Below are 22,528 nucleotides of genomic sequence, written 5' to 3'. Positions count from 1 at the left end.
TCAGGGTGAGCAGGGAAAACATGCAGATGTCAGGCAGTCAGGCTGTGTGAGTCCTCCCACCCACATCGACAAGTTTCCCGTTAGTTACACAAGTTACACAACTTGCCTCATTCACCCATTCACACACACACTTTTTCTAAGATTTTATTTCTATATAAATGCTGGTTATCTAACATTCACTCACATTCATATTCCGATAACTACAAGGCTGCCCCCTGCTGGATGATCCACAGCTGCCCTCAGGAGCTCTGAGAGACCAGGCCAAACACCTGGGCAACCTGACCTCTGTTAGTATTCTTTGTTTTTTCTTTCTTTTGGGAAGTACAGGAGAATGACTACCTTTTAAAATATTTAATTCATTTCAGCAGTTGAAATTAGAAGTTCCAGCATGCTGGACCTCAATGTGAATCAGTGGTCTGCTTCACTAACAGGATGACCCTGTAATTGGGCAATACAGTATAATACCACAACAAAAACAAATATTATTATGACTCTTTTCTGGGAAACATGCAACCGGTCCTGCCATCTCCTTACTGGATCTTCTTCTGCACTTCATCCACGTCTGACCTCGTCTGCATCTGCTCCTTCCCCTTGAAAGAGATTTCCTTCTCTAACCTTGCTACATTAATATCATCTAGCAATTCTCACCCTGTTGTTTTCTACTTATTATCCAAGTTTGTGTAACCGTCTGCTTCACCCTGCTGTAACAGTTTGGCCCAAACAGGCTCCTTGACTCTGTGTTGTGTTTTTAAGAAGACTAGGAGACTCTGGTTGATTGTTGCTAATTCATTTCCTGAATGTTGGATCAGTGCAAATGGCTCACGACACACCACTTCGCACAGCACACTACGGTATCAGTATTATTGTATGTGGAGAGTTGTAGTTACTGACAGTGACCACTGGAGGGCAGTGATCCTGATAGTTTCTCTGGAACAGTCCAGAAGCCTGTCAGTGAAGCAGGATTAGATGCTCAGTGACATGACTTCAGGTATATAATTGTGTGTTTTTGTTTGTTTTTTTATGTTATCAAGGTGCTTCTTCACCATGGAAATATTATATTCACGTTTACTAAATACTCCTTATACAAGTGAGACACTCATTATAGTTATACACACTTATTTTAATACTAGACACATTCAGACATTTTCCCCAATACAATCAAATGTTTTTACAGTTTTTGTGTTTCTTATCGAGGCTTTTATTGTGAAACATCAGCAGCAGGAAGTTTGTTTTTCTTTGTGAAGACAAACCAAGTGTAACTGTGTGTGTTGGTGAGCTCACAGTGTTTGTGCTCCTCATTTCTCTCTGTGGCCTCAGAAATGCTCACTCTGTTTGTACGTCACTTATTTTCAAATGATAATGCTTTCATTAAAAATATTAATTCAACTGTAAATTGTAAATTCAGACCTGTTATTGATCCTTTTTACCTTAACGTGTATATTTATTCCCTTTACCTTACCCTAGTCTTACAGTGTATATTTATTTCTTGCTCTTCTTATATTTCTTGTTATTTTTTTTTTTTGAACTGAATGTAGCTGGAGCCTCGTCGTCTCATCTCTCTATATACTGTAATGTACATAGCAGAGATGACAATAAAGTTTACTTTGACTTTGACTTTGAAATGGAGATAAAATTACATCATGAGGGAATATTTACCACCCTGTCCATCAAAAAGACGATAAGGAGAAAGTGAGGTGACCTCTGGGTTGAAGTGAGTGCAGAAGTGAAAACAAGAAAAGATGAAGTGAAAGCAGCTGAAACATGACAGACTGCTCCCAACAGCTTCACATGTAGGATCACACAGAGATGATCATCTGGGACACCAAGTTCAGAAGAGACAAACTTTGAGAAGTAAACACAAGAAAAGGATGGGACGCTCCACACTGTTTCACGCTGTGTGGAACTTCTGAAGCACACATGTAACCAGTTATTGTACAACTGTTACAATAACAAAACGGGAAATAATATGATACAAAATATAAGAATAAATATGATTAAATAGAAAGTCATCATGAGTCACATTCGTGCTGTAAACAATTGAACAAATGTTTGTAAAAACTCTTGTTAAAACTAGACTACAGGTTCAGATTGAACGAGTGGTTTGTGTTTGCTCCTTTAATGGAACCGTTCCCACTTCTTCCTGTAAGAGCGAGTTAGCTTTGCGAAAAACAGCTAGCAACACCAGAGAGAAGAATCAGGGATTTGGAAAACACAATGGTCTTCTTACTCAAAGAAAAACTGGTGACTGTTGAAGTTTGGGGAAAACAAACTGAGAGTTTTGGTGAATTTCATGAGGTTTTGTTTAAATTTAAAAAGAAGTGTCCTTGTGACGTGCACACTCTGTAATTGAAGCTTTGCTCTTTGATGGTTGAAAGTACAAAAAGCAAACAGACTATGACATGTGTTTTCAGTTCATGTAAATAACTAAACACAGTTCCTTTGCTTGATGATCTGAACTTGCATTTTTGTGACATTGAAGATAGCGACAAGAGGAAAAACTGTCGCCATTTTTGTGTTGTAAATATAAAGTCGGGCAGGTTTTTTTTTTTACTTCGCTTTCCAGCCGTTGGATGGGGCTCAGATCTCCCTCTCCCCCCATATGCATGTGTGCTAAAACAGACACCCACCCAATCAGCAGCACTTGTTTTGATTGGCTCATAAAGAAACAGTTTGGTGTTTACCAGAATACTGCATTATAATCAGGGTTGTGGATTTGATATTGTTACGTTCCCCTGAGAGGTCTAGGTGGTGAGGGGGAAGTAACAAAAGTGTCTGGGTGAGAAAAAGGCATAAGGGTTAAATTAAAGAGTTTTATTAAAGTTTCTATTAAATCGAACTAAAAGAGACGGACAAGCCGCTATCACCATTTAAAGAAATAAACAAAACTCAAATGTTAGTCAGTAAAGCACAAAGTAAGTCAAGAGTGCAGCTCACTAGCTGCAAACATCGCAAACACACACAGCTCACTAGCTGTAACCACTCACATGGCACTCTGGCCCAGAGCTCACCTTTCCCTGGGCTTAAATCTCTTTAATTACTGACAAGAGTCAGCTGTGTAAAAGGGAAAGGTGGCAAGTAAGGCAGGAGAGATGGTCGAACACGCCCACACAGACAACTTCAGGAGGCGGCCCTGCTAGGGCCGTAATACCCCCTCCCATAAATACAAACCCGTGGTTTGTCACATGATTATGATAACCAAAACAACTAGTCCGTAACTGTCGCATCACCAAACTGTAGGCTTTCCACCTACCAAACCCCATAGCAACGGTTAGGCATTTCCTGCGGAAGCTGCCAACCCCATCTCAGTGGGTTCAAAATACTTACTGAAGGTGGCCACAGACCCTCAAAACAATGTCTCATGTGATAGCCAGGGCTTTTTTGAGCCATCACATGTGGAGAACACAGCAGGCAGTCAGAAGACCTTACTGCAACAGTTTTCAGACGATTGCTCAGGTCACGGGTACAGGCATGTTTGTTAGTCAGGGGTGCAGGTCTGAGTGGTGGGGTTATACATGATCTGTCCACCTGCAGGTCATTTTGAGGAACTGGGACATTGTCAACCAGCAGCAGCTCAGGGCTAGTTGACCTCTTACACTTACTACAGGGTGCTACTGAGCAATTGTGCTCCAAGTTAAGCCTCTTAGTAGGCCTGGCAACCTTGTCGGTTTGGGAGCCACGACTGACTTTTCTCAAAGCAGGCCCTTTTTGCTTTGAGTGGGCTTTCTGTTTGAGTTTCAGCCTCAAACAGTTAGCAACAAGGTGTCCAGGTTTGTGGCAGAAGAAACAGAGCTTTGTTTTGGGTCTCGAAACCACAACTTTTTCAGCCTTGTTAGCTGGCCCACTTTTACCTCGCCAAGATGTACTATGGCACAGAGGGGTATCACATTCTACGGCATTTGTTTTATGAGTTAGGGTAAACTCACCTGCCAGTATGACAGCCTGCTGTAAAGTGGAAACCCTCTGTTCACTTAAATAACAAGCTACACACTCAGGCACTGTGTTCTTAAAGTCCTCTACCAGCACAAGCTCACGTAACGACCCCAAGTCGTTAACCAGGCTTGCAGAGCACCACCTATCAAAAAGCTTCGCCTTGTCCCTAGCAAAGTCAAGATAGGACTGACCCTGTGCCAACTCCAAACCTCGAAAATGCTGCCTATAGGCTTCAGGTATGAGTTCATGGCCTTGGAGGACGGCACTTTTAAGCTTTTCATAAACTAAGCAGTCCTCCATAGACAAACCAGAACAAACCTCCTGAGCCTTACCTGTCAATTTACATAGTAACATCACGCACCACATGTCTTGAGGCCATTGCAGTGCAGTCGCTATGCGTTCAAATGCAATAAAGAAGCTATGAACACTGGACTCACAGAAAACTGGAACCAGGTGGATGTTATTGCTCACAAACGAGCCTCTGGACACCTGTTCACCAACAGATGTAGGCCCAGTGCTCGTCAGCTTCAGCTGATTCAACTGGAACGCCATTTCAGCCTGAAGAAAACCACCACACACCTGTGCCAATTTTCTCAGAGGCTAGCCAACAATTAATGGTAACCGAACAACTTACTCTTCTTGACCAACTTACCTTTTGCTACACACACATTAATAAATACAACTTACCCAGTTCCTAAGCACAACAAACTTTACCTACCTATCTTCTGGAGCGTGCTGGGCTCGAGGCAACTTTAAAGGCAAAACTCCAGTGACCGGAGCCCTGAATTGCCTACCCCCAACAGGGAACTAATCCCCGCCCAGGATTACTCCAAAAATAAAAAAAGGCAAAATAACAAAAGAGTGCCCGTAGGAAGAACTTAATAGGCTCAGCTGGACACTCACCTAACTAAACTGGGAAGTTGAATCTCTAAAGGTGAAAAAAAGCAAGATAATCAAAATTCCAACTCAAAACTCCCTTTTCAACAATCCCGGATGAGCCCCCACTTGTTACGTTCCCCTGAGGGGTCTAGGTGGTGAGGGGGAAGTAACAAAAGTGTCTGGGTGAGAAAAAGGAGACAAAAAGGCATAAGGGTTAAATTAAAGAGTTTTATTAAAGTTTCTATTAAATCTAACTAAAAGACGGACAAGCCGCTATCACCATTTAAAGAAATAAACAAAACTCAAATGTTAGTCAATAAAGCACAAAGTAAGTCAAGAGTGCAGCTCACTAGCTGCAAACACAGACACGCAGCTCACTAGCTGAAAACCACAAAAACACAGCTCACTAGCTGCAAACATCGCAAACACACACAGCTCACTAGCTGTAACCACTCACATGGCACTCTGGCCCAGAGCTCACCTTTTCCCTGGGCTTAAATCTCTTTAATTACTGACAAGAGTCAGCTGTGTAAAAGGGAAAGGTGGCAAGTAAGGCAGGAGAGATGGTCGGACACGCCCACACAGACAACTTCAGGAGGCGGCCCTGCTAGGGCCGTAACAGATATGATCACACTGACACAGAACTGAACTGAAAGTGTGATTATTTGAACTGTTGACTAATGTTATATGATGATGATATTTTCCTGTTTTGAGCCAAATTGGATTTTTCTATAGGAACTCTCTGTTTAAGCACCAATGGACCAAACTGGGTTGAAAGCAAGCGCTCATGCAAGAAAAGACAGAACCTGCTCATCGTGATCAGTAGTGGGCATAAATTCAATGAGCTCATAGCACTAAGTTGTCTTCACTAGCCCTGCAGGACAGACCGGTTTGAGAACCTCAGACTCTCAGTTTGTCTTAAATAAGTGGATTGGGAAACGGAAGGTTTTAGCTTAAATCTTATTCGTAAATCAAGAACTAAAGCTTGAAGAAAAACTTGGTGGCTCATTTAGAACAAAGCTGAGCTAACTAAAATGATCTTGATCCATAGAAGGTTAAGTGTGACTCAACTGTCACTGATTTGGTTTTGTTTCTCTGTTTGTGTTTTATTAAAGATGCCAACTTTTCATTTAAAGGTTTCCAGTTCTGATCTTTTCACTGTGCTTTGCTCCACCACTCCTGCCAACCAAGAACTGGTCCATATTTGTCTTACAGTACAGCAGGTAGTTCCAGGACACACACAGATAAACACACACACACACTCACCCACACACACCACAGTGTTACCTTCAGTTCAATTTTATTCATAAAGCACAGCAGTCAGCTAAAGGTGCTTTATATTTACATCTTCTTTTGTAAGGTAAAGACAATAATACAGTAACTCATAATTAAAGGCATACGGCTTGTATACACACACGGTGAATGAAGAAGAAACACTCAGTGCCCAGCAGCCTACGTCTATTGCAGCATAACTAAGGGAGGATTCAAGGTCACATGGTCCAGCCCTAACTATATGCTTTAGCAAAAAGGAAAGTTTTAAGCCTAATCTTGAAAGTAGAGATAGTGTCTGTCTCCTGAATCCAAACTGGAAGCTGGTTCCACAGAAGAGGGGCCTGAAAACTGAAGGCTCTCCCTCCCATTCTACTTTTAAATACTCTAGGAACAACAAGTAGGCCTGCAGAGCGAGAGCAAAATGCTCTAATAGGGTGATATGGTACTACAAGGTCATTAAGATAAAATGGGGCCTGATTATTTAAGACCTTGTATGTGAGGAGCAGGATTTTGAATTGTGGATTTAACATTAACATTAAAGAACAGTTAGAGCTTCATGCATTGCACCCAGTTTTCCTGAAGTGCACATCTTATAGCCCGGAACAAACATTTCAAGAATTTGATGTTATATCTGACATTTTAAATACATTGGATTGATTTGAAATATTTTAATATTATAAAATGACGAAAGGAATTATGTTAATTTCCTAAAAATCAAAGTTCACATTCACTGAATTCAGATGAAATGATTCATCTTAGTTTAGTATCTACATGTTAACATTTGTTTGCTAAAGAACTGAAGAGGAAGAAGTTCACAAGGAATCATTTAGAACAGTTTAAAACATCAACTGATTGAATCCATGAATCTGAAAACATGTTTCTGAGTGAAACAGACAGAACTGTTCAACAGTCAGAGTGTTTCTCTAACAGGAGGACACTCTTTACACTCAACTCAGCACAGGGACAGTGAGCAACCAGGATTGAACCCAAATCCAGGATAAAGATTTTCAGTGAATGTGGTGTTGAAGGTGTGGAGGTGGATCAGAGTGTCAGAGGAGACACTGTAGAAGGACAGGGAGCCAGCAGGACAGTCCACATACACTGCTACTCTGTTAGAGACAGGGGAGGGGGAGGAGGAGGAGATGAATGTCACTCTGTTATTGTACATGACATAATGAGGACCATATTCAGAGCAGATCAGACTCCAGGAATGATCGTTCCATCCAAACAGACACTCATAACTGTCTCCTTTTCTTCTGATTCTTCTGTAACTGACTGATATCTCAACTGTTTCATTCCACTCGACCTCCCAGTAACAGCGACCAGTCAGACCATTACTACACATCAGCTGATAAAAATAATCAAATCTGTCTGGATGATCAGGATATGACTGAACCTCCTCCACATGTGTCATCTTCCTGTTGTTGTCAGACAGTTTCAGGTGTCTGTTTACTGTGTTTGTGTCGATTGTGAGTTGACAGGAATCTGATGGAGAGAACAAACATAATCCAGCTGCAGTTATTGATCCATCATGTGTTCATTGATTGAGACTTTGATGATGACTCCTGACATCAGAGATGTGAATGAGTGATGTGACAGTTTGATGATGGTTGAATGTGTGCTGCTTTGTTTTCATGAATCACATTAAAAACACACTTACACTTCCTCAGACCTTGTGTCAACCATCGGACTCCAGCAGGCTCCACCCTGAAAGGAGGAGGAGGGTCAGACCAGCACAGTCAGCATGCACACATGGACATTACACGGCTCTCACACATATACTGTTAGACACTGATCAAGGAACAGTCCAACATTTTTACAAATTCACTTCAATCCATATCACCGCCTCTGTTCAAAGATGGTCGCTCACAGTGGACATAGATGGCTTCTTTCACTCCCCTTTCAAACCATCTGTCCTCTCTGTCCAAAATGTGAACATTGGCATCCTCGAAAGAGTGACCTTTGTCTTTAAGATGCAGATGGACAGCTGAGTCTTGTCCTGTGGAGGTGGCTCTTCTATGTTGTGCCATGCGCTTGTGAAGTGGCTGTTTGGTCTCTCCAATGTAGAGGTCTTGGCCTGGGTCTTTGGAGACTTTGGCCATTCATCAGTGGAATCACATTTGGGGGATTAACTTACCTGGATGATTCACTATGTGTCAAGACAGTGGACAGTTTCCAGTTCCATTATTGCTTATTGTGTATTGGCTTTTAAAATCACATTGCTACTTTTGTCTATGAAAAGCAGTATAAATACATAAATCCCTTACTGCAGGGCTGCTTTTTTTGTAAGTCTACAGAGAAAATCTCCCTGTAGTTCTCAGTTTCTACCACAGCTCTAAAAATAGAATAGTGATTTTATTCTTTTGATAAAGCTAGGCCAACAGTTACCCCTGGTTCCAGTAGTTGTTGTGTTCTGGGATAAATATTTCCTTAATATGCACTGTTAAGTATACTGAGATATGTAAAAAAATGTTCCTGGTGAAGGTCTCCCTAAAGACCTCCTACATTTCTATCCTTTATGGATCATTTCATGTGACGTGTATGAAACAAACAGGAAGTGAGTGTAGGACACAGGAAATGTTTCCAGGTCTTTCTCCTCTATCAGTCATTCTCTCCATACCTGAGAGTGTCCAGTGTCCAGCCTGGATCCTTCAATGCAGCCGACAGCAGCTTCATTCCTGAGCTCCCTGGATGATTGTAGCTCAGGTCCAGCTCTCTCAGATGGGAGGGGTTGGAGCTTAGAGCTGAGGCCAGAGAAGTAAAGCCTTCCTCTGTGATCAGACAGCCTGACAGACTGCAGACACACAAAACAACAATCCATCTGTGAACAATGATTTTCTGTTTTTCAGATACAATAACATTATTCAATAACTTTGTGTTGTATTTAATTTTGCCTTATTTTTACACAAATATATTTCCAATGAAAACAGTCTCCAAAAGGACCATCTACCATGACTGGTTGCAGAGTGAGGGCAAGAACAAGGGATGATCTCAGAGAGACGAAAAAAGTAGTAGTAGTAGTAGAAATAATAAACCCCTAAACATCTGATTTGGATATTTTCTTAATAAACGTATAATGGCCCCAAATCTTTATCTTTACTGGTGCTAAGTAAATTTCTTTGAATACATCACTAAGGAAATGTTACTGAAAAGACTTCTAACAATAATTCAAAGTCAAATAAAATTCTTTACATGTTCACTTTTTTATAGAACAGTTGAATTTAGATTTCAAATGATAATCAGTGGAAAAGTTTGAAACCTGACCTGAGAGTTTCCAGTTTAAAGTTAGCTCTCTTTAATCCAACAGACAGAAGCTTCACTCCTGAGTCCTGCAGGTCAGAGTTACTCAGGTCCAGCTCTTTCAGACTGCAGGACTGGGAGCTGAGAACTGAGGACAGAGCTTCACAATCTCTCTTTGAGAGGCTACAGTGACTCAGTCTGAAAGATAACAGATTAACAAAAATGAAAAAATAACCTTTTTGTTAAAGTGAAATTCTGTATTATTATTTTAGCAATATCTAATCCTGCTTCTTCTCTGGACCCAGTCATTCCTTTGGCTAAAACATTTAACTTATTAATTCTGTCATCAGATGAAAAAATATATAAAGCTCGGTCTGACCTAAGAGTATTTAGTTTACAGTTCGGACTCTTCAGTCCATCACAAAGACGCTTCACTCCTGAATCCGGCAGGTTGGAGTTACTCAGGTCCAGCTCTCCTAAACTAGAGGACTGAGATTTAAGAACCAAAGACAAAGCTTCGCAGCTGCTCTCTGAGAGGTCACAGCCCATCACTCTGAAAAACAAATGAACAAAACGGCTAAAGAGTAAACAGGACTAAAGAACTATGACATTTGGCAATATTAATTTAATTTTTTTCCTTAATCTTTAAGTCTTTTTGACAGTTCGTGAAATATATATATTTCACTTAAGCTGACCTGAGAGTTTTACACTGTGGACTCTTCAGTCCATCAGAAAGAGGCTCCACTCCTGAATCCTGCAGGTTGCTGTTACTCAGGCCCAGCTCTCTGAGATTGGAGGTCTGGGAGCTGAGGACTGAGGACAGAGCTTCACAGTTTGTCTCTGACAGGTTACAGAGACTCAGTCTGAAAAAGTAATGCAGTTTGTGATTAAACAAAACCAATTCATATAAACAGTGTCCCGATTAAAATGTGTACAAAAAGATAAATTAGCCAAAATATCAACTCAACCCAAAGTGCAGGGTGCAGAGGACATACGGACCAAAAGAGCAAGCAATTCACTGACTGATAGAAGTCAGTAAGAAATTAAATATCAAACTGAATAAAAAACCACAACAAAGACTGAAAGGGAGGACAGGACTAACCAGCGTAGAGGAAACAAGGGTGAGGGAAATGAGACAAAGTTGTAGAAAATAAAGACAGTGAGATAATATTCTTAGAACAGGCAACATGAACCACAAGCAACATGAGGAAAATGATTCCGTTCACCAGCAGCTGGTGAAATTTGGGTGATTGTACAAGCAAGGCCGACTGTAGCAGAGCAGTATTTTGGAAATGAGGTAGAACTGAAGAGAGAACAGTGCAGTAACAGAACACTGTTTTTTTCCATGTGGTTTTGGTATGAACAACATGTGTTTTTAAAGAGTTGATGTTTAGCACTTGTGTATTCAGTACAGGGTGGGTCAGGACATTACTTTAATAACAATTGCACTTAGCTTTTTTTGTCAGAAATGCTGACAATCGTTGCCGCTACATATGCATTAACAGTTGGATTGAGTAATGATGACAATGTAAATGTTTTATATATTTTTCAAACCCCTGAACCATTAAAGTTTTTTCAAACTGTGCACACATGAATTATGTTAACTAGAATAACCATTTACCAAATAAAGGCATCAGCACATATTTACTTACTTAGATTTATTAGAGGCATTGACCTCTGGCAGCAGCTCCAGAAGAGCACCCTCCGAAGAAAATGTCTTTGGGTCTGCATCTTTTTTTGATGAGACTAAGATTAAGAGCAGAGCTGACCACTGAGCAGGGGAAAGATTACGTATGGAGGGACTTCCTGAGCGCATGTACTGCTGGACCTCTTCCACTAGAGAATGATCATTCAGTTCATTCAGACAGTGGAACAGATTGATGCTTTTCTCTCCACACTGATTCTCACTGAGCTTCTTCTTGATGTACTGGACTACTTCCTGAATGGTCTGTGAACTATTTTCTGTGTGTGTCTGCAAACCTTGTAGGAGAGTCTGACTGGTCTGCAGTGAAAAACCCAGAAGGAAGCAGAGGAACAGGTCCAGGTGTCCGTTTGGACTCTGTAAGGCCTTGTCCACAGCACTCTGGTAGAAGTGAGACGCTGAAGATTCTGTTGTTTCAGACTTCTGGGAGGTGGTTTGTTGCTCTTTCAGCAGATTGACTCCAGAGTTGATGAAGGTCAGATGGACATGAAGAGCAGCCAGAAACTCCTGAACACTCAGATGGATGAAGCAGAACACCTTGTCCTGGTACAGTCCTCTCTCCTCTTTAAAGATCTGTGTGAACACTCCTGCAAACACTGTGGCTGCTCTGATATCGATGCCACACTCTGTCAGGTCTGATTCATAGAAGATCAGGTTTCCTTTCTGCAGATGATCAAAAGCCAGTTTTCCCAGAGACTCAATCATCTCCCTGCTCTCTGGACTCCAGTGTGAATCTGTTTGGGCTCCTTCATCAAATTTGACCTTCTTTACTTTGGCCTGAACCACCAGAAAGTGGATGTACATCTCAGTCAGGTTCTTGGGGAGCCGTCCTCCCTCTCTGGTTTTAGCACATTCTCCAAAACTGTAGCTGTCATCCAGCAGAAGACTGGGATGTGACACATGATGTGGAGGCATCGTGATATCTTGATGTGAGAAAGGATTCTGTTGACCTGCTTCTCATCTCTGAATCTCTTCCTGAAATACTGTTCTTTCTGTGAGTCAGTGAACCCTCTGACCTCTGTCACCCTGTGAACACAGCCAGGTGGGATCTGATTGGCTGCTGCAGGTCGTGTGGTTATCCATAGGTGAGCAGAAGGAAGCAGTTTCCCCCTGATGAGGTTTACCAGCAGCACATCCACTGAGGTGGACTCTCTGGGGTCAGTTAGGATTGTAGTTTTGTGGAAGTCTAGAGGAAGTCGACACTCATCCAGACCATCAAAGATGAAAACAACCTGGAAGTCTTCAAAGCTGCAGATTCCTGCTTCTTTGGTTTCAGTAAAGAAGTGATGAACAAGTTCCACCAAGCTGAGCATTTTCTCTTTCAGCACATTCAGCTCTCTGAAAGTGAATGGAAACATGAACTGGATGTCCTGGTTGGCTTTGTCTTCAGCCCAGTCGAGAATGTATTTCTGTGTTAAGACTGTTTTCCCAATACCAGTCACTCCCTTTGTCAGCACTGTTCTGATTGGTTCAAGTCGTCCAGATGAGGCTTTAAAGATGTCTTCTTGTCTGATTGTTGTTTCTGGTCTGTCTCGTATCCTGGATGCTGTTTCAATCTGTCTGACCTCATGTTCATCATTGACCTCTGCAGTCCCTCCCTCTGTGATGTAGAGCTCTGTGTAGATCTGATTAAGAAGGGTTGGGTTTCCTGCTTTAGCAATGCCCTCAAACACACACTGGAACCTCTCCTTTAGTGTAGATTTAAGTTTGTGAAGACAAATGGCATCTAGAAGTTTTCAGAGAAAAAACAACAAAAAAAGTACAACATAATGTACTTTAAAAAAAAAACATACAGACAATCTAAATTCCTTTTATGATCATTCGTACAGGTTGGTCTATGTATTTTGAAATTAGTAAGTTTTCTATTGAACACCAGCAACCTAAATCTTCAGTGAAATCTTCTTACTGCTCTGCAGACGGTCAGCCAGCTCATCAAGCTTCATTGTTCTCATGAAGTCCAGGGTGATTTTCACAAATGCCTCTCTGCTGCTCCTCCTCTGCTCCTCCTCCTCATCCTCCCTCTGACTCTCTAAGCATTCTGCGTAACCTGGACTCAGAACCTTCTGGATCTTCTTCAGCTCATTCTTCACAAATGTAATGATGTTTTCCTCCAGCAACTGGAACAGAATACTTCATGAATGACCCAATTATACTGAAATCATGGAGCCAAACACTGATTATCCACTGTTCCACAAAGAGCATCATGAAGATGTAAAAGTAGTTGTTGTACATGTACAGACCATAAATATGGAGTCCAGGTGTGTTTGATGATGCTGGTCAGACTGGCCACTGGGAACCTCTAAGCTCTCCTGATCCACACTGTGGAGGAACCATGAAGAGTTAGATCACAGAAAATCTGTCAGAGACAAGGAAAGGAAAAGACACAGATGCTAGTGACTAGTTTATCTCATCAATATAATTTAACTGTTAAACAATATTTAGCTGTTCATCCAGTCCGGGAAAAAAAGTAGCCAATCTGCTGGCTTATATTCTAAGAGCAAAGCAAATGAGAGCCACCTCTCAAATTCTTCACGTTACTAACAGATAACCTGTCTGCAGCAGACGTCTGCCCCTCTTTAAAACCAATGACTTTCTCTTTAGACCGGTCACTCTTTAAGGACACACAGCTGGGTGGAGGTCCAGGTTGGTTCCTGTGAATAATGATGGAGCAGTGATGTGAGTGCTGAGCTGTGACATGGAGAAGAGTCATGGACAGTTAGAAACGGTCATCTCACCTCTGTGCTTTGGTCTGGCTCTCATGTTCCCCACACAGAGTGGTTTTAGAGGGACGGGCTCCCTCCTCTCTGTCCTCACACTGATCCATGCTGCTGAATTCACATCAGCTCACACACACTTTCTACCTTCACCTGCAGAGGAAACACAAATCATTCATGTGCACATTAACTGAAATCCTCCTTTCCATCATGTGTGCTGTCCAAATATCAGCTGCTTCTTTCCTGCTTCATCTCAGTGTCAGCTGAATGCAGTCAGACAGAAGTGTGAGGCAGAAGAAGCTGCAATCAGTTGCTCTACTTCTACTATGAGTCCACTAGATGGAGCCATGACGCACACATGATGCATTCGCTGACACACACTGATTGACAGTGACTTCAGTCCAATAATATTCAGTCATTTCAACAAGTGTGAACAACATTTTCAAACATTCCAGCTGATCCATGATTCAAAGAGGATCATTAGAGTTAAAAGCTTCACAGTAACTATTCCTGCTGAGTTTGCAGAGAGCTGTACACACACTGATTTACTGGTAATAAGAATCTTCTTCCATCCAGTAACACTCTGTCAGTTCTGGATTAATGTGAACCACCAGTGACAGGAAGGATGAGTTGGAGTTTCACAACTGGTCTTGAATTCAGTTCATGCCAGACTGGTGTTTTCTGACTGTGTATCTTTAATTTACACCGAAGGAAATTTTTAGTAGTTACAGCTCTCTGTACTGAGATTTTCATTGAGAGACGCCAAGAGAGTAAATTAGAAATGAGTACATCAGAGTGGCAGCTAGAGTCAAATGCTTTGGAGACAAAGTTAGAGGCTGAGTTTAGACATCTGCAGAGGAGGGACAGTGGATATACTGAACAAAAGATGACGAAGATAGAGCTGGGATGCAGCAGGTGAAAAGGAACACCTCAGAGAAGATTCATGGATAGAGAGGGTCAGTATTACAGGAGGTGTGAAGAAGGCCGATGAGCCACTGTGGAGACCTCGTAAGTGAGCGGCCAAAAGGAGAAAGAGGACAAGCTTATTATAGGACAGTGACCAAAAAAAATGTCTACGCTAATTGTTTGCTCGTGATCCCTGAAGTGTGACAGTAATAGTTTAGTTTATATAAAGTAAAATATGCACCCATTTTAACAAATATCTGTTTGTTCTAAAGTGTTTAATTTTCTCAGTTTCACACTGAGATAGAGAAAGACTGACATCTGCAGTTTGGCTTAAAGTAAAAAATCAGTAACTGTTATTTTGTATTATTATATAGAAATATTGGAGTACAAGTGATCATGATTATTTTATATCACTTTATTAAAACATATTTTGAAAATACTCTCATCAATAATTTTGTTTATTTAGAGCATTTCTTCTGTCTCAACTCATTCTTATATAGAGCTTTTTTACTCGACCTGACAACTCAAAGTGCTTGCTTCAGTACAACTTGCCTCATTCACAAATTCACATGAGCATTTTTTCTATGCAAGCACTTTCTATCAAACCTTCACACCCTGCTGGATGCTTGGAAATGATTGGAGAACAAGTTGGGGTGAGTATCTTGCCAAAGAATAATGGGCATGTAGACCTGGAGCTGCATACTAACTGATATGTAATTGTCTACAATTGTTTTTCGTTATCAATGTTTTAGTTAGTTATTAGTTATTATTATGAGCTGGGTCACATTTACACAATCCTAAAATGACATGAATGAAGAGCTCCACTAAAAACTTTTCCTTCATGTAAATGCAGCTTTTTATTGTCTGTGTACAAACAGATCTTTTATTCATAGACCCGTGAGGTCTATGAAAGTAGTATAAAGGAGGTTTAGGAATTTGCTGTATATTTGAGTGGCTAATGTTTAGCCTGTACAATAATTTGGTCACCTGAGGATGTTTTAAATATCCCAAAGAAACAAATCGTGACTTTTCTTTTTAACTCAGATAAGTTGTGACATTAAAAACGTACAAATGAATCTCTTCCACTGATTTCTGACTTCTTATTTTATTTTTGGACTAGAGGAGTATCTGGAGTACCTTTCTATGCTCTCTTTCATTTAACACAGTTTATCATTTATCTGAAAGCAGATGATGAACCGCAGAAGAACTGAAAAACAAAAAGGCACAGATTTTCTCTTTTGTTACAAGAATTTCTTTCTTCATTTTTTTCATTTTAAGAGCACACATGACTAACAGAACAAAGATCCCAGCAGGATTTCTGGGAAACTGTTTAGTGACCTGAATTAGTGCAAGCAGAACACGAGAAGATTTCTCCTGTCTCACATGTTCATGAGAAACAAAGCTGATGATCGGTGTTTTCAGCCAAGGAAGCATTCTTCATATGTTTAAACTAGAAAAACTAGAAACTGCATGCAGCATAGTTTCAGTTTGCAGCACACCTGATGTTTGTGAAGAATCAACAGCAACAACAGGTTATTAATAGAGCTGTAAAAAGTCTAAGAGACGATGATGTCAGGAGTTTGTTTGATTTTACATTTTATGATTATACATCTGATTTATTTTATGTTACATAAATAAAAATATCTCACTTCACAATCTGGTACTAAAGTTAGTAAGTAAAATTTGATTTATACCTTTCAAGATAAAGATCACGAAGTTCGTCACAAAGAAATACCAGGACATTTCTTTAGGAGACTACTGAGTCCACAGATCTTAAGCTCAAGTTACTAAAGACAAGCGGTTGAAAGAGGAAGCAAAGCAAACTTACAGTTTCTCCACACAGAGACACAAACAACAAGCTCCCACTCCACACCTGGACACTAAACACAGAGACACAAGTGAGGTATTTCCTGGAAGGAGGCAGGACTCCACCTGAAGTAGGACAGAAATGAGGAGGCAGGTTTTTAGGAGAGTTTCTGAATGTTAACCTTGGTCAGATTTAAAATAGAATTCAGCTTGTCTCATTCCATTTTTCATTTAATTCAGTTTTGGTTCTTATTAAAATAACGTAATGGGCATGTATCTTTTAATTGATAATTATCAGGTTCCCTGAGAAATACTCTGATCTCATTGTGAAAATCAAGAGAGTTTGGTAACAAAGCAAGAATCTCTTTTCATGGCCATCAGTCAAAGGGATTCAAACTGTTTAAACTCTGAAAACGCCCATCTGTTTCTATGTTTCTCTGTTGCTCCTGAAATCAGCACACAGATCTCCTTTCCACTTTCCATTTGACTTGACCACCGACGTCTAAAAAACGTCATTGAGACCCATGAACACCCGACAGGGCCACATGAAGCTGGTGATCAGGATGAGAATTCAGAAAATTGTTGAAACAAAAAAACTCTCTCTGAGCTGCTGAACTACTAATAACTCACTGTGTAAACTGTGAATAAACTCAAAGTCCTGACTTTACACTTCCATCAAGCTTTTTTATCAATGCAATTGTGCAGAAATAATATTAAACTATAAGAGTACTTTTATGTGTAGTGAACCTCACTGAAATAAAAATACAGTGATATTAACTTGTATTCATTCATCATTCCATTAAAACTAAGTATTGTTTCAAAGTGTATATTTAACACATGAGCGAGGCACAAAAAGGAATCCTTAGGAATATCAGAGGAGCACCAGATCCTGTTAGACCAAGCACTCAGCCGAGACTGCAAGACCAGACTGACCAACCTGTGCACCACCTGGATTATTACAAGAAGGCCTGACTCAACTCACACATGGAGCCTGGAACACCTAAAACTGTATAAGATCAACAGGAACCTAAAAGCCTTCATCAGGAAGTCAGTGTGGATGTAATGAACAACAGTGGAGGCCGACTTCAAGCCCATCACACAAGTCAGCATAAAGTGTGGGATCTACCAAGAAGAGGCTCTGTCCCCACTGCTGTTCTACAGCAATGAATAATAAATAAAAGACCTCATAGTCTGTCAGATCTGAATGATTAAACTGCAGCTTCTGGACTTTAGTGTGTGTGTGTGTGTGTGTTCACTCTGGAAAAATGCAGTCTGACTGCTCAGACTGAGTCTAAGTCAGAGTAAAGTTCACATGCTGTGTTAGGGTGGTCACTCAAAACGAAAATAAAATATTACACATTACTGGTTCCTTTTCTTAAAAGTAATGCTGAACATTACTTAGTTACTCACTGGAGTAAGTACATTTTTGGGCTTAAAAGCAGAGATGTTTCTGTTGGTGGCTCATAATAATTAGCCTTTCATGTAAGATAACAACAACAACAACAATAATAATATCCTATAATCCAGTTCATCCTCTGTCTGAAAGCTATTTCAGTTCTCCTCCTTGTCTCTAATGCAACTTTGTGTGTATGTCTCTAATGCAACTTAATGTGACTGAGATTCAGTCACATTAATTTGAATCCAAGAAACAAAAGATTTTCTCTATTGTTAATTTTTTTTTCTTTATTTTAAAAGGCACATAGGAATTAGAGATGATTGATGAGCATCTTTGAACACACCAGAGAGGAGGAGACAGAGTTTTGGCTGTGATTTCTATTTCATTGTCATGGGTTGGATTAAAATATCGACTTTGGCAGGATTAACCAGTTGGCGGTGGAGGAAATTATATATACATAACCACTGTTGGTCAAGTTACTTGAAAAAAAGTAATCAGTAACTACTGTTTACTTCCCCCCAAAAGTAACCCCGTTACTTTACTGATTACTTATTTTCAAAAATAATTAATTACTTAGTTACTTTTTTAAAAAAAGATTTACAATCTGAATAGGTGATAAATCGATAGATCTTTCAGCCCAATTCTACTTTTTCTGCATAATCCATCATACAAAATGTAATTGTGGAAATAGAGGAAATTATTTTATTGCTGCAATATAACCTGCATTATTATAATTGCATTAATAACATTCTTTATAGCTTTATTCTATTAATAATATTTCTTACAGTATTGATATTGCATTAAGAGTTGTTTATTGAAGATGTTAATTTAAGGATGCTTCCATTATGTTAACTTTTATTACAGGTACGGCCAGAAGTATTTCATACACATTGCAAAGTATTTGTGCTCATTAAGAGTTGTTGCTTATTCTACAGAGGGTCTTAAGCTTTGTGAAGCGCGACGTCTTCACAATCTATTGTGTTAAAGACTAGAGCATAGAAGGATAACAGCCTACATGCTTACAATACACATATAATCTAGAAATGTGCAAGGCCTTAACTCATTTAGCTTCTAACTGCATTTTAGTCTATTGGTAACAGATGACCGAAGTCAACAACCAGCCCTCAGAGACTCTTAGGGCTTGAAGTTTATTGCCTTGTATGGAAGGTGTGATAGAAAGAGGAACTTCTCTGTCTAATTTTAGGGGCTTAAGATTGACCATTTACTGTAACTGATGCATATTATGTTCATATATGACGCATGAGGGGGCATAACCCTGATGAATGAAACCATTCTGAATTGAGCTGTTCAGAGAAGATCGATGCTGGTGTTGTAGTATAAATCTTGCCATGTGTGTGCACATAAAATAAAATATTTTTTGTGTTTACACTCAGTCTTTCAAATAGATGGAAGTAAAACACAGGAGAAAACAAATAAAATCAAAGACTAGCAGTCCTGTTGCTCTATTTTCACCTGTAAAGCAGGAGTGGGGTAGGCGGAAGTTTACCCTGGTGCAGGTGTGCCGCAGCGGTCAGTTGAAGAATCAGCAAGTTTCTCTGTGAGTTTCCCATTACGTCGTAGCTACTTGGTGCTTGTTTGGAAATTTAGGGGTTTTTTCACTGTAAAAAGAAGTTTTCTTCCCACGCAGTGAACAGCGGACACTAATGGTTTTGTCACTTTTTATGGAATCAAACTCAAATTCTCGCAAAAAAATCACAGTGTTAGTAACGCAGTAATGCAGCGTTCCAACGGGAAAGTAACGGTAATCTAATTGCCGTTTTTGTAATAGTAATCCATTACTTTACGCGTTACTTGAAAAAAGCAATCCGATTACAGTAACATAATGTGTTACTGCCCATCTCTGTAAATAACTGACAGACAGAAGAACCTGATCATTTTTGAAATGTTCAATGTTTGTAAGCTTCTAGGTTTCATTTTTGTCAACTTTGTTTGCAGTAAACCTGACCTGAGCTGGAGACGATTCACTTTCTGTTTTTTCAATGTCACTTCAGTAAAACCTGAAAGTCGACTTCTAAGAACAGAATGATTATATCTGATTGTTTCCAGTTAAAGAAGGAAAAACGTCCCATCAGTGATGATCAGTGTCTAAAATTTCATACAGATCAATTTAAACTGTTTATCACAGTAACAAATGTTTCATTGTAGAGTTACTGACTGATAATCATTGTGGATTCCACTCAATCAATATTCTATAATTATGTGGATTTATCTTCAAACACAAATAAAGAAATAAGAGAACATTAAAGAGCAGAAACAAACAGTAAATCTGTTAAAGGATGAAAAAAAAAGCAAACTTACAGTTTTTTCAAACAGTGACACGAACAACGAACTCCACTCCACACCTGGACACTAAACACAGACACACAGGTGAGCTGCTTCCTGGAAGGAGGCGGGACTAAAGCTGAAGAGTGTGAGAGGACCACACCTTCATGTGCTGATTTACAAATACGTTGTCCGACTGCTCAGACAGAGTCTAAGTCAGAGTAAAGTTCAAAATCTGACGTGTGAAGACTTGAATCTCTGTTGTAGCTGAAGACACTGACCACAGCTCTGACAAAACCACAACTTTACTTTATTTGAAACATAAATCTTTATACTGCAAACATTCACAGTGACTTTCTGTTTCCAGTCTACAGATCCATTCACACTTTTTACTCACCTGTGCAGTAAAGAATGAGTGCAGAGCTGAAACTAATCATCCAATCAATGAGCAGCATCAACACCTGACCTTCGTTCAGACTCTGCTATTGAAGATATTGTTGTAAGGTAAGGTAAGATTTATTCATATAGCACTTTTTAAGCACTTTTTTGTGTGAATGAAATGAGTGAAATGATGTAAATATCCAAAACATCTGGTAGTATCTGGGTTAAATTAACGCTTTCTGAACAGATTGGCCAATGAGAATGGAGCCTTTTTTTTCCTTTAGTAAAATATTTGAAACTTGCCACTGGAATCAAAATTCAAAAAGAACGTTTTAAAAATAAGACAAATTTAACATTTGAACATTTTATCTGGTGACTTTTGGTCAAGAATGCTCCCCAGACTCTGAGGAAGAATCACCTGTCCTCAGACATCCTGGTGAACTTCTATGGCTGCACCATCGAGAGCATCCTGACCAACTGTACAACAGTCTGGTACGGCAACTGCTCTGCCTCAGACCGGAAGGCGCTGCAGAAGATCATGAAAATTGCGCGGCAAATCTCCAGCACCATTTCCTGCTACAAAAGACATCTACAGGAAATCATCAAAGACCCCTGTCACCTAGCACACGGACTCTTCACCCTCCTGCCCTCTGGGAGGCGCTGCAGGAGCCTCAGGACTAAGACCAGCTGTTAGGCTCCTGAACTCTGCCTCCTGACATTTGACAAAACAAATGGACAACTCTACCCTCATACACACAATAATAACATGGACTGAACCACTCTCAACCACAAGCACTTTATATAACCTCTGTGGAAATTACCCACATATTTCACTGATCTTAACTGCACTACTGTAAATGCTGTATAGACAATCAGCCTGTACAATGCAATAATTATAATTCTACAACTGTTTACAACTGTTTATGACTTGCATAGTTCATACTTCATATTTCTGTCTAGTTTTCATATTTATATCCTGTTCATAGCTTGTAAATAACACGTACACTCACTACAGCCTGTACATACTTATAGTTATAGCATATTCATAGCATTCCTTCATACGTGTACATTGTTACATACCTATAACAGACCAATTCTGTAATATATCTATATATTTGAAGTATTTTCATTAAATATCAGATTGAATTGATTTCAGATTATTTCATTTTGTTTTTATGACATTTTCCACAGAGTGTTCAGATTTTCTGTATATGCAGGAGGAGGAGCAGGGAAGAGGTGTGCTGATGTTGGAGGGGTCAGGTGACTGGAAACAGTGGGAACATAATGAGTCCACCTACAAGGCAAGTGGGGAACAGCAGGGATCCAAAATCATATGAAATGTTAATGATCGATGACTTTAAGAAAACATCAGCGATAAAACGAGTCTCCGTGTGTTTTCCACAGAAAGTCCAACCAGTCCAACCAATTCAGAAGGAGTCATGTGACCTCAGCAGCAGCTCTCAGAGATCTTACTCCTTCACCTGTACAGGAAGCACTGAGAGCAGATCAATAAAGAGGTGGCTTTTTTCTTTCTTTTCGTGCTGTCATTAGAAAATGCTTCTTTTTTTTACTTTTACTTTTTACTTTTTTTTTTACTGTTACTGTATAACAATCATATTTATGAAAAAGCTTGGCTTATATATATATTTAATCATAACTCTGAAATCTGAACTTTCAAAAGAAGCTGAAATACAGACTGAGTGTGGCTGCAGCTTGTTGCCATTTCAGCTCAAGTCAGTCATGTGATTTGGAGATGCAGCACACAGAGGGTTAATTACACTCACCTTCATTCAATTTACAGACTGTAACAACTTACCACCTGTGTGAAATCTGAAGTGCTCACGGTGTTGATTCGAATGTGTTCTGACACAATCATAGTCATTGGTTACTGCCAAAAACAAGAAATAAAGCCGGTCATTGCTATGGGCTGAACCCTTTGTTAATGTTGGAGGGGAGATAATACTGTGCAGTATATTCAGTTTAAGAGGATTCTCTACCATTTAATGTTAATGAAACATT

General features: G+C 39.8%; 1 protein-coding gene across 4 annotated transcripts; it reads right to left on the bottom strand.

The window, feature by feature from the left end:
* Positions 1–6,092: 6,092 nt before the first annotated feature.
* On the bottom strand, positions 6,093–20,389 carry LOC146521152 (uncharacterized). Of its 4 annotated transcripts, XM_085153842.1 has the most exons (13): positions 20,165–20,389; positions 16,472–16,575; positions 13,759–13,890; positions 13,573–13,674; positions 13,264–13,342; positions 12,930–13,140; positions 10,974–12,749; positions 10,017–10,184; positions 9,701–9,874; positions 9,346–9,519; positions 8,702–8,875; positions 7,742–7,788; positions 6,093–7,566 (listed from the first exon to the last, which is right to left on the bottom strand). In XM_085153842.1, exons 7-13 carry the CDS (start codon positions 11,936–11,938, stop codon positions 7,034–7,036), a joined length of 2,235 nt encoding a protein of 744 aa, XP_085009968.1. In that variant the 5' UTR covers positions 11,939–12,749; positions 12,930–13,140; positions 13,264–13,342; positions 13,573–13,674; positions 13,759–13,890; positions 16,472–16,575; positions 20,165–20,389; the 3' UTR covers positions 6,093–7,033. The 4 variants fall into 4 exon arrangements, with proteins under 4 accessions (XP_085009968.1, XP_085009967.1, XP_085009966.1 ...); XM_085153841.1 differs by lacking the exon at positions 16,472–16,575 and having other exon boundaries at positions 20,165–20,386; XM_085153840.1 differs by lacking the exon at positions 20,165–20,389 and having other exon boundaries at positions 16,472–18,046.
* Between the last annotated feature and the right edge of the window lie 2,139 nt (positions 20,390–22,528).

The sequence above is a fragment of the Neolamprologus multifasciatus genome, chromosome 3 (assembly GCF_963576455.1).
Source record: "Neolamprologus multifasciatus chromosome 3, fNeoMul1.2, whole genome shotgun sequence".
Classification (NCBI taxonomy): Eukaryota; Metazoa; Chordata; class Actinopteri; order Cichliformes; family Cichlidae; genus Neolamprologus; species Neolamprologus multifasciatus.
This window is presented reverse-complemented; position numbering and strand designations above follow the sequence as displayed.